The sequence below is a fragment of the Symphodus melops genome, assembly GCF_947650265.1.
Source record: "Symphodus melops genome assembly, chromosome: 13".
In the NCBI taxonomy this organism is placed as follows: domain Eukaryota; kingdom Metazoa; phylum Chordata; class Actinopteri; order Labriformes; family Labridae; genus Symphodus; species Symphodus melops.
In genome coordinates, this window is record NC_136703.1 from 17250359 (window position 1) to 17263072 (window position 12714).

At 41.4% G+C, this 12714-nt stretch overlaps 2 protein-coding genes across 4 annotated transcripts; one reads left to right on the forward strand and one right to left on the reverse strand.

Annotated features, from left to right (window-relative positions):
• The first annotated feature begins 360 nt into the window (after positions 1–360).
• LOC306833969 (transcriptional regulator QRICH1-like) lies at positions 361–6861 on the forward strand. Of its 3 annotated transcripts, XM_079359643.1 has the most exons (12): positions 367–589; positions 1303–1588; positions 1682–1768; positions 2013–2153; positions 2246–3016; positions 3113–3290; positions 3442–3596; positions 3690–3804; positions 4163–4271; positions 4449–4597; positions 4683–4773; positions 5638–6861. In XM_079359643.1, the coding sequence occupies exons 2-12, from the start codon at positions 1334–1336 to the stop codon at positions 5822–5824; spliced, it is 2238 nt and encodes a 745-aa protein (XP_079215769.1). In that variant the 5' UTR covers positions 367–589; positions 1303–1333; the 3' UTR covers positions 5825–6861. The 3 variants fall into 3 exon arrangements, with proteins under 3 accessions (XP_079215767.1, XP_079215769.1, XP_079215768.1); XM_079359641.1 differs by having other exon boundaries at positions 361–589; positions 2246–3290; XM_079359642.1 differs by lacking the exon at positions 367–589 and adding an exon at positions 866–1150 and having other exon boundaries at positions 2246–3290.
• Positions 5976–12008, reverse strand: LOC306833970 (receptor-type tyrosine-protein phosphatase V-like). Its single transcript, XM_079359644.1, has 10 exons — positions 11676–12008; positions 10823–10922; positions 10642–10732; positions 10460–10536; positions 10227–10361; positions 9249–9371; positions 8966–9126; positions 8704–8839; positions 7723–7784; positions 5976–7612 (listed from the first exon to the last, which is right to left on the reverse strand). Exons 1-10 carry the CDS (start codon positions 11678–11680, stop codon positions 7384–7386), a joined length of 1119 nt encoding a protein of 372 aa, XP_079215770.1. The 5' UTR covers positions 11681–12008; the 3' UTR covers positions 5976–7383.
• Between the last annotated feature and the right edge of the window lie 706 nt (positions 12009–12714).

Sequence of the window (12714 nt, forward strand, 5' to 3'; positions counted from 1 at the left end):
TTTTATGGAAACAATATTTAGACAAGCATCCATTCATATCACAGACAGGCTACATGCATAGGGAAATATAGAAAGAATGAAGTTGAAGTCAATATTAAATCATGGTCCAAATTATTATTATTTTTACAATTTGAGGTCCAAACAGAAAAAGGTGAGATTCTGTCTCACATTTTGCGAGGGAATTAACCCTTAATTGCCCAGAACACCTACAACATCTCCCAAATATTGAGCCCATCTTTCTGGGTCCACCTTAAAAGATTCAGAAGCCAGTGAACCACTAGGAGCGTCTGCCTGGCATAACTGAGTTTTAAGGTGGACTGCAGTCTGCCCAATCTTCTTCGGCTGTTTTGCGCGCGTGTGTGACTCCTTTAAAGAACTAGCCCACAAACTGCCAGATATCACGATATCACGTTGGGAAAATATCGCGACAAGACGACGAAGTAACAACTCGCTTCCTTATTGGTCTGGAGAAACTGTTGTAAGATGGCGCCCAGAGAAAAATTGAGTGTTTGAGGAAAAGAAAAAACTAATAGCTTGCCACCTGGAGAGCAAAAACACAAAATAAAGAATCAACCAGCCCGATAGAAAGGTCAGTAGCTGTTAACTCCCCTGCTCGGTGGAGGAAGAGCCACGTGCCGAGGGCAGAAAAGCGCTCGTGAGGGGCTCAAAACTCGGTCCGGTTGTGGAACAGGGGTAGCTAATGTTAGCATGCTAGCTTCTGAAACAGAAAATGTAATGTGGTTAGCGTTGCAGCAACAACGGGTTACATTTACTTTTTTTATTCACAAATTTCATTCTTACATGCACACGAGTCGGTCGTTACACTTATTAAACAAATCATTGGTCTGGATGTAAATGCAAACAACACGCGGCTAGTTAGCAATGTACCTGGCTAACTTAGCTTGTTGTGCAATCAGCTGTTTCAGATTTAGGGTTTAGAGATCCATTGCTCCATGCACATAATCGTAGCCTGCCTAATGTGTGAAACTCGCTTGTTTTCATTTTGCAGCAGGTTTCAGTCTCTGCTTTGAATTCGGCTTCAGATTTGGAAAGTGGCCGCGCTTTTGTCCCCGCTCGTGCACTCACAACATTAACCCTTTCCTATTACCAGCTCTCTGTGTTACCTCTGAGTTGTGATCTGTGCATCAGTGTAAGCAGATCTGAGTTTGGTCATATTTTTGTTTAAATAAAACTAATCCCGTCCGATAATATTTTAAACAGGCGTATTGAAATGCTATGTTTGGTGATGAATTGTTGTTTTATGTAACATAAAAGTTCCCAAATTTACAACTTATTCCTCAGATCCCTCACACAGAAGACACTGTCGGCAGCAATGAATAACTCCCTGGATGGTACAGGTTCCTATGAGGAGCTTGTGAGGCAGAAAGCCAGGAGCATCCCTCAGCATCGCATGAAGGAGTTCCTTGAATCCTTGGCCAGCAAGGGTCCAGATGCCCTGCAGGAGTTCAGCCAGCAAAGTGGAGATGCTACAACTACCACCACTACAATGGTCTATCAACAGGAGGCAAACTGCATCTACACAGACAGCACAGAGGTGGCAGGATCACTGCTGGAACTGGCTTGTCCGGTAGTGTGATACTCTGAATGGTTCCAAACAATCAGTGAAAGAGTTATTTTCTTAAAAACAAAGTTTTCTTATGAACTCTGTCTTCTGATGCAGGTTCAGGTGCAGGTCCAGCCGCAGATGCAGGAATCAACATCTCAGCAGCAAACTGTGCAACAGACTACCGAGCAGCAGATAGTGCAGGTTCTTTTCTTTACTATTTTTACATTATATTGATCATAAATCAATGTTCTGCATTATTTTCCTATTTTATTGAATATATTTAAACATTTAGATGACCTATTATTTGCAGATGACATTTAGAAAAAAAACACAGCTTTGTCAAATGTACAGTTTTTTTTACGTTGGGATAGGTTCTGGTTTTGCAAGTCATGGTCCATGAAGATCAGCCTGAAGTTTTAATGCTACCATACACATTTATTTTAAGGTGCAAATCCAGGGTCAGCAGCAAGGTCAGATGCTGGGTCAGGTGCTCCAAGTCCCCTCGGTCTCCCATCAACAGCTTCAAGGCTTGACCACTGCACAGCTGATTCAGCCTGGGGAACTGACGGAGGAGCAACACCAACAGGTACACACCGGAATAAAATCCTGGTAAATCTCTCATTTTGTCATCAGACAGAGAACAAGTTTTCTTACTTGTCATCTCCCCATGTATTAAAGCTGCAAGCCCAGTTGGTGGCAGCGGTTGCAGGAGGGCAACAGATCCAAATCCAGACAGTGGGTGCCCTCTCTCCCACTCAGCAGCAGGACAACACTGAGAGGAGGGTACTGGGAACGACAGTTGCAACATCCCAGGGAGCAGGTGTCCTCCAGCCAGCCAAGAAGCGTAAGGTTGACATGCCCATCACAGTGTCCTATGCCCTGCCTGGTCAGCAGGTGGCAACAGTACTAGCTATCCCGCAAGGACAGGGCCAGCAGCAAAGCTACGTCTCCCTGCGGCCAGACTTGCTAACTGTGGACAGCTCCCACCTGTACAGTGCTACGGGCACCATCACGAGTCCCACAGGGGAGACCTGGACAATCCCCGTCTATTCTGCTCCGGCTGGTTCTGGAGGCCGTGAGCAGGTCACACACATTGCCATCCCTCAGGAGGCCTACAGCACAGTACAGGTGGCGGGTGCAAACACTACAACAATGACCACAATGCCAACACAAGTTGAAAACGATAAGCTGAAAAACCCTGTCAGCCTGAGTCAGACAGCGCAGGCCGTCTCCAGCATTACGAGCTCTGGAGCGATGGGAGGCCAGGAGGAAGTAGTGCACACACTGGCTGCGAACACACTGTTCCCTGCCCAGCTGATGAACGGAAACATCCACATCCCAGTGGCAGTACAGGGCTACCCCAACACTACACAGTCTCTTATCTGGGATCCACAGCAGCAGGTGCTGCACACACAGGGGCTATCAGCGCAGGACACACAACAGCTGCAGGTATTATCACAGATGGCGTCTTTTTATGGTGGCTGGATATACACACAGAATAAATATTTCATGTTGCATGAGGTAACTGTATTTGTGTCCGTGCAGGGTCAGACAGTGGTAGCAGAGGTAGATGGTCAAGGCCAGCAGCAGGTGCAGGTGCAGGAGCTGCTGTTGCCTGCCACTCTGAAGCCGGAGGAGGGGCTAGATGTGTGGCGGCTTTGGGCTCAGCGGAAAAATGCAGAGATGGACAAATTAGATCAAAATAAATTAGCACCCATTGGCCGTAAGTGCTTTGATACCATGTTGATTATCGTACTTGATCATGTTTGATTGTTGATGTGCTGTGTGAGAGTAAGGATAATGATAACACACAATACGCCAATATATCAGGTCACGTTATGAGTGAGTCTGTGTTTTTTGGTTGTGTGTCTCAGGGCGCCAGGCGTTGCGTTTCCAGGAGGACCTGGTGTCATGTGCTGTGGCGGAGCTCTGCATCGGCCTCTCTTTGATGACAACAGAAGCAAGAGGGCTGGAAGAGGAGTCGTATGAGGCTGATGTCCTTTACTATGTATTTCTGTGCATACAAAAAGTGAGTTCTCTGCACACGCTCTGTTGGTGCCTGATTGTGATGTAGGAACACTGTTTGACGTCGTCTTTCTTTCGGCATTTTCTCCCCCTGCAGTATCTGTTTGATAACGGCCGTGTGGATGATGTGTTCTCGGATCAGTACTATACACGCTTTGCTCACAGTCTGCACCAGATCTTAGATCCGTGGAGACCTTCTATTCATCCACTTGGTGAGGACTGTGGTGGGTTTATCAAACCTAGAATGGTTTGTGCTATTAATCCATTCAGTCAATTAAAAGACATAATATGGTTTTGTAATTAATTGATCACAATAAATTACATCACTCACATAAATTGTGGATGTATCATTAATGTTTCAGAGAAATAGCTTCAAATGAAGCCAATAAAACCTGGTTTAAGAAAAGGAAACAGCGACTGCAGGTTCATGTCTTCAAATTTCGCTGTGTTGATGGATTATTTTGATCTGTCGATTCGACCTTTTATTGTTTTTTTGGCCTTTAGTTTTCTTGATATTTACACTAATATAATATATGCTGTTTATGATCTGCTCTTCCCCTCTCCCTCCAGGTTATGTTATCCCCAGCCATGTGACAGAGGAGATGCTGTGGGAATGTAAACAGCTGGGAGCTCACTCTCCATCCACACTGCTCACAACTCTAATGTTTTTTAACACAAAGTGAGTTTCACTGATTTACCTTTGGCGTTGTTAAACTTCAACAATTCCACTTAGTCAGCATACCACTGAATTCCCTACCTGCTCACGAAAACCAATTTCTTCATTTTGACAGCAGGAATGTTCATTTAATCACAGATAGACCAAATCAGTTAATGCTCATGTATTTCTTTAAAACAGGTATTTTCAGCTGAAGACAGTAGACCAGCATCTAAAAGTGGCCTTCTCTAAGGTTCTGAGACACACCAGGAAAAGTCCCAACAACCCCAAAGACAAAAGCACCAGCATCCGGTACCTAAAGTCAACAGAAAGGTTCATAGGACAAAAAGGTTGGAGTGCACATCAATCTAACATTTATAGTTTAAGAAAAAGTTGATATTTCAACTCTTTTATCTTTTTTTTTTTTTTTCCCAGTAACGGATGATATGTACTCAGAGCAGCTGGAAGACCCAGAGAACCCACTACGATGTCCAATCAAACTCTATGATTTCTACCTCTTCAAATGGTAAATGTATAACAAGGATACCAAAGACATCTGTGAACGTGCAGTGTTTATAAAGGAACTTCTTCGTTACCTAAATAAGTTGGTTCACCTTCATAAATAGTCACATAAACAAACAATTAAATATTCAGACATGATGAAAGAGTCTCCGTTTAAGCACGTAGCTGTTTTCCTTTGACGGTCAGGGTTATACATTGAGGAGAGATTAAAGAGGCACTGCTGCTTTCTTTTTAGATGACACTCTTAAGTCCATGTTATTGACTTCAGGCTGCATTCAGTGGTTCAACTAGTCAGAACATTGTTGCTAGGCAACTGACAAAAAACCTGAATTCTGTATGATAACAGTGAATTCCTTTTATGTTTGTTTTTTTTCTTGTTTACAATAGCCATGTCTGTTATCATGTCAGTGTCCTTCAGCACAGGTGAATGTTCACAAACGACACATGACATATCAACTCTTTTGAGCGTCCATTAATCCTCTAGTTATTTTTCTAGGGAGGATGCAGATATCTACGGAGGAGGATCAGGACCAGGCATGAGAAATAAATAATGATAGGAGGAAGATTTATTTATTTTCCCCACTTTGCACTTCCAAAAGTTGAAATGTCGAGAATAAAGATGAAATAGAATTTTCTGACATCTGCTGTAAGAATTTATTTATCCGAATATAACTCGATTTTTTTGAAGTGATCAAGCTCGACTGAATGAATAGAATTAGATTTATCCCTCCTTTCCTAAACACACTTTTTTCTTTAACACAGGGCGTACACCTTGCTTTCCTCTGCTTTAGTCATAGAGAGATGTTTTAGTATAAATCATATCGTAGGCAGACCTCCCGAAATGTGCTCACACTTTTCCTCTCGTCAGTCCGCAGAGCGCTAAAGGTCGCAATGACACCTTCTACCTGACTCCTGAGCCCGTGGTGGCTCCCAACAGCCCCATCTGGTACTCTACTCAACCCATCCCGAAAGAACAGCTGGAGCAGATGCTCGCCCGCATCCTCGTCGTCCGTGAAATCCAGGAAGTCATGAACATGTCGGAGAGTGGGCACTAGTCAGAAAGGAGAACAATGAAAGGACTAGACTTTTCCTCTCTCTCTTCACCCTGCCTTTGATTGCTCATTATCAGTAGATTTCTATTCTCTCACACCCTCCTGTGGTCTTTAAGGGTGGTATGTATATGTTTATATTCATGATACATTGTCTGCATATCTTACACATGGACCGTACATACACATTCAACCAGTACAGATATTAGTTTGTCTTAATGTGGCAATATGTCTGTTTTTTTTTGTCCTTTTTCTTTTGCCAAAGGATGTGTCTAATCATTTTTATTGGACCTGACCTGAACTCTAATTTAATTATTTTAACTGTTGGTTCCCCTCAACATTTGTCTGGAACGGTAGTTCATTGTTTTTGATTAGTTTTAATCTGTAATATATTTCATTTATATATTTTCACTGGGGTTAGCCTGCACTCTGCTGCTTTTCCTAGACATTTCTTTTCTTTCCCTCATCTGCCTTGCTCACTGTTGAGTTTCAGAATCCACACCACAGTGGTATTGAGACTGTATCATGTAGCCAGAGATAGGCTAAAAGCTCATTTTCAACGTGTGTTTTACCAGCTTCTTCGAACTTCACTCTCGTCTGTCTGGGGCAGAAATCCAACCTCGAACTCTGGGGGTGACTTGCTTTTTTGTTGAATGCTGCTTGGGAGGAAGCACCCCCTGTCGGACTAGCCCAGCAGCGTTAAACCGCATCAGGACACAGACTTTATTGCAATACAGAATCGTCGCAGCCGTTAGCACTTGCTACACGTTGGAGACGAGCAGATAGAGGATGACCGCTGCTGGATCCTGTTTTCTTTCTTTGACCATCACCAACCCCAAAACTTACCCAACGAGGGAGCTATTGTAATATACATGTTTATTACATGACAGATGAAAGACTTTAAAAAAAACATGGGTTGGCCCTTAATGTTCTATAATGTAAAATACTCATAGCTCCTTCATGTACTGTAATGGGTTTCAGTCACCTAAGGAGAATGGCAGTGCCTGTGTTTTTGAAACATGACCTTTTTTGTACAGCCACTACACCACGTGTCTGCCTTTTCTAGGATCTCTGCTGTCAGCTTTGCACATGCATCTTCACGTACTGATAGCCTGCATTGTGTGGTATAAAATTATGCGTAGTAAGGTTTTCAGAAAAGCGGAATAAAAGTAATCTCACATCACATCTGGTAGGAAAGGCAAAGACAGCCTTAGGGTGATTTATACAAACACATTGCTTTATCTGTACACATTTGTAAATTTGTAGTTTTCTATTTAAAGAGACCTGTCCAACGTGTGCGTCATCAGTATTCTGCTTTATGCAGAGGTGGCGGCCTCATTGTTCCCACGAATCTCCAGGTAAGTGATTTACAACAGAGGAACAGGTCTGACCTGACTGGCAGGTCTTTACTCAATCATTCACTCTGTTAACAATATGAATTGCTGCGTCTGTGGATTTGCAAGTTGTCAGGCTAGTTTTCAGTCAGCAGGGCCTGCACACAATGCGTTTTTCTTGCAGGGTTTTTTTTTTTTTGCGCCCATTTTCATGTTTTATAGTTTTCAAATTCAAGAGTTGGTTGATCCAGGATTAAACACAGATGACGGCAGTAACCTTCTCAATAAATTCGCAGGATGGAAAATCTGCTGCATTGTATTCTGGGGCTGGTCTGTCGAGGGTATCTGTCTGTGATGGTGATGTCTCCTCCTTCCTGTCCGGCTACCCCGTCCTGGGGAGCTGTGGAGTCGCTCCTGAGCGTGGTGGTTAATATTTGAACTGGCTCCCTGAGATTGTGGGCTAACAAGAAATATGAGACAATGAATTTAAATCAAGATGACTCGTACACTTCATGAGCTGAAATTGAATATGTTAGTGTGCTCACTGGGAGCTCATTTCTGTTTCCTCACCTTGCAGAGGTTCCTCCACTGAGCCAGTGTAGCAGACACCGATAAACAAAGATGTACTGCTCCTGTGTAAACAAAGGAATGAGAAAATGGTGAGGGCGCTTCATCTTGAATAGGAAATTTTGGCACGTTTTTGAGTGCTGAGATGACAGATTCATGAACAAGTACCGTAAACTGTAATTTACAAATCAGTGGATATCAGGTAGCCTATATGCATCTAAATTAATTTAATAAAACCTGAGCAAGGATGTACAACTAACTCAATATTAATAGTTCACAAATAAAACATGACTTAAAAAAACAGGAAAGACAGCATTTACAATTAGTAGATCAAGGGTTAAAATCTTATTCACTAGTAGGCTATTTGTAATTTTTTAACTTGACTTGACAAAATAATGTAAATTCTATTACTGCCACTTCCAGTGTATTAAATTATATTACTATTGCCCAGCTGATCTTAGCACCCATAGAAGCAGGACAAGCTGTTTCTTTTGGTTGGCATGACAAGCTAAGCTAACTAGTTGTTAGCTGTAGCTTTCTTAACATACAGTAAAAGGGGCTATGTCTAAAATGTCACTCTACTCTGCAAAGACTGCTTTCTTTTGGTGATGGAGAATTTTATGCTACTTATAATTATGTGCTTTTAGTTTTACGCAGGATTTTTTTTTCCATTTGACACAAGGCAACGATAAGGAGCTTTAATGTGAGCTGTCCCTGCTGCCATTAAATTAGTTTTTCTTTCTCTTTTCCTGATCCGGTCCTGTATGTGTAAAAACCTCTGTTTTCTCAGTCTCCAAACAATAACTTGATTTGTTTTAATCTACCGTGGTGATTTACCTGACAGGTGTTAAAGGAATTTATGGTTGATGTCAAATTAAGTCTTCAGAACAAAGATTGATAATATTTCATGACAAACTCCTCACAGTTTATTTAAGATCTCACAATCCCTTAATCACTGCCTGTCAGTGTCTGTATTGTACTGACCACATTCTGGACCATCCACATTCGATGTAGCCGTAGGTCCTCAACAGCAGCTCGGATATCAGGCTGGATGCCCCTCGCACTTAGCTGCATCAGCCACAACAGTGTAACAAATGTCCCTGAACGTCCAACACCTGCACTAAAACACACACAAAGATGTAACATCTAATAGGTAAACCTCTGAAAACTCCAGATTAAGGACCAAAGGGCCACACTTCATTAACATAATTTGCTCCCTGAAGGTCGGGGAGTTCCGAGTTCACACCTGCAGTGCACCACAGCTGGCCCTAAGCGTGGAATGGCTTGCAAATGCTGCCGGACATGGTCAGTGAAGGCACAGAGGGAGGTTGGCTCTTTTGGGATGCCCCGGTCTGGCCAGGAAGGGTAGTAGTAGTGTGTTATTAGCCTGTCTGTTGAATGGTCTCTCTGAAACACAAATCTGCTCCTTTAATCCACCACAGTGGTTCTTCTTCTCCGATTGATTACACAGAAGTCAGCAGCAGTAGTTTAAAGTCACCGTAGGACAAATAGATGTGTCTTTGGCTCACCTGTCTGAGGTTAATGGTGGTGATAAAATAATCTGGACCTTGTTTACGGGTCACTGTTGTCACTTGGATCAGTCCGTGATAAACTGTCCCTGGATTCAGAGGCCAATATTTATCACACAGCACCTGCACACAAGGAAATGAGGGCATTTTAATATTCTGTACTATAAATTCGACCTATCAAATAGACTCAAGCTCCTTTCTCACATTTTACAAATGCACTCCCAAAAATTTCTATGAAACTTCTGACAGGCTGACCCCAGACTCTTCCTGAGTTGCTTATTCACACATGTCTCTCAGTGTGAGCATTCTTCCATCGGGCGGGGAGTTGGAGATCTCAAAAGGCAATTCATGACGTTAAAAGGAAGTGCTTGCATGGCAGACAAGTAACAGAGTCTGGTGCTATTATGACAGCTTTTGCCTTTATATTGTTTGTACACATAAAAAGTAAATGTTTTAAGGGTTATGGAAAGATCATTGAGGGCCCTTAGCAGCCTGTCTACAATAATAACAGACAGGACAAAGTCAGGGAACAGCTATGCTAAATATAGTTAAACGTTGAACATGGAAAACAAATTGATCTCAAAAGTTAAAGTCCAACCCTGACCTCCTCCATCTGCATTCTGTAAAAATCTAATCTGACATAAATCCTTCCTGAACAAGAGACATAATTCCTACAGATGCCAGAAGGCATTATCACTCACATGAACACATTGTATTTGGTTTCTGCTCCAATTTTTTTGAGTCTTCATTCGGACAAGCTGTTTGCACTGCTTTATAGTAATCTAGGCTAACCAGCTTGTCGTTGTAGCTTTATTTATAGAATACGTACATGAGAGAGGTATTCACTTGCCTTTCTAACTCGAAGCTCCTCAAATAAGCATCTTAAAAAATGAGTTAAAATATGGACGGAGAGGCTAAAGTCAGGTTAAAGTCTAACTATCATGCAATAGGCAAACAAACTGAGTGTTTCTTACTCACTGTGTCCTTTTGTTTCAATGCTGTCACCATGACAATTATTCTGACGTTCTGCTCCCACACCATCCTCCAGAAGTCAGCCATGGTGTTGGGCAAAGGACCCTGGGTGCAGATAAAGTCTCTTTCTGATCCTCCACCCTATTAGCAGACACACACGTATTAACACAAGCAGACACAGGGGTAGTAAGGCAAGTTAATGAATATGAAAGATTTGTTTCAAGTGTAGATGTTCTTACTGGAACAAAATTAGCGTTGATGTAGTCAGTGTGTGGATATGAGTTTTGAATGGACAGCCTCACTCGACAGTGGTCATCTAAACCAAACGTGGTCAGAAAATGGAAATCAGACACCATCCATTGACACACATACAGTTCATGTCTTAATCTGCTTCAGTGTGATGATGAGTTTTAGCACTTACATGGTAATATGTAAGGATATCTGTTCTTCTCCCTGTTGGCCTCCAGGTCCCCTGCTTTGGTCGGGAGGTCTTTGCCAACATCATTTAGGTCCTTCACAAATCCAAAGTACAGATAAGAAAAACTTATAGCATTACAAATAATTAGTCTAAACCAAAGTTTATTTGAAAATATTGTAGTTACCTCAAACTCCTGTTTGAAGCCTCTGTGGTCATTGGCTGCGAGTGTCTGGCACCGAATTTGAAACTCTTGTAGAATTTGTGCTCTTGAGAAAGTGTGCACCCTGTGTAACATGACTGTATAAAGTTAAACTGTTTTCACAACATGAAAACAGAAACGAGGATGGGCCTGGTATTTCTTATTGTCAACAAATGCAAAGACAGATAAAAAATATTAATCAACCCTAATTAGATTTCAGAGCTTGACTACCTTAATTCATTTAGCATTACATCTCTACAATCTGTTTTCCAAACTTTACATAAGGGCACAATTGAGACACATGGTAGGCCTGGCTTACATTATCATTAACTGTTAATACAGACACTCAGATTATCAGGAGTCAACTTCAGTCAAGTTTGATGAAAAGCTTTGTCTGTGCATGTCGGTAATCTTTATTTAAAATACATATTGTAATGTTTATTACAATAAGTACATTTTCAATAAAGCGCAACATCACCAAAAAGTAGTAAACCCAAAAGTAACAAACTGTTGAATCAAGATTGATCTAAAACAGTTTCAATTACAAAATAGTAAGTCATATAAAGACTTTTCTTTCAATGCAGAACTTCCTATAATGCTGATCAAGTTGTATCTTCATGTATTAACTTGCAACTGAATGTGAATTTGGCAACTGTTTTAACGAGGAACATGTTCAATGCCGAGCTGAGGGTTCATTGCCACACACAGTAATATAAGGAAGCTGAAAATACAGACCTAACTTACAACCTCGCCAGTTTTGTAGTATGGAATAAAAAAAACAACAACAAACAATGTCAATGTTATATTTCTAGGATGCTATAAGCAATTTGGTCCTTACCTCATGTCTGTTTAGCAGTCAGCCTTGGTTTTCTTTTTTAATGAAAGTTTAGCCAGAGTTCAGGTAACAATAATTCGAGGATGAGTTTGGTTTTGGTCCTCTGAAAAAAAGTCATGTTGTTAATAGCAGTAAAAAAAAAAAAAAAATCATCTGTCACATTGAAAAGTACCTGTTGTTCTTTTCCTTTTCCAAATAAAAAAAATACAATTATTGAGTTGAAAAGCTGTAAAACATAACCTTAGTCATATCTGTTATATAATAAAACCTAGGTGTCCCCCTCCTGTGTTGTTTCGATAGTAGAAAGCCCACCAAACAAGACCAGGCCAACACTCGCACAGCATGAATCCTGACACGTCAAGAACTAAAACCTGCACCAACAGGTTTTCAACAACAAACACCAACAGGAAGACAGAACACAGGCACCACAGCTTTAGAATCATGCGTGTGGCAGGATTACCTTTCCAAACCGTGCTCTGTTGTTCAAAGTTGGCTTAAAAAGCTGAAGAAAAACAGTCCAGGGCCATACTGCTCCAAGCCATCTTACAGTTGTCTGGTTATAATTAAACTCTCTCTCTTTTGCTCTCTCCAGGGTGGAGGACGTGTAATGGGTGGAGTGAGTGGGCGGAGAGAGGAACACTAAAGCTCTTGGAGGGATGTCAGTGTTTGATGGCCTCACCTTTTCTTTCAACACAGTGTCAGCCTGCACACCTGGAAAACATGTGTAACTTTTTTTCAAAGTTGTTTTAAATCAATTTCACAATTGAACCCCTTTTTCACCATGCTGAGGAGTTGGCTTTACCCAGACATACATTTGTGTCTTGTCATCACATATTCATATTATTTCTTTTATCACCAGATTTAGGTGGTTTTGTTGTCAGTGATGATTGATTGTATTGTTGCTTAACTGTTAAGTTTTTTAGTATTTAAATTCCTTGTGGCGTTGCTTTAGTCTTGTAAACCATTAGAAACATCCCTTCAAGTGGTCTCAGACTTTATGGATAGATGTGACAAATACAGTTTTCTTGCATTTGTATTTTCT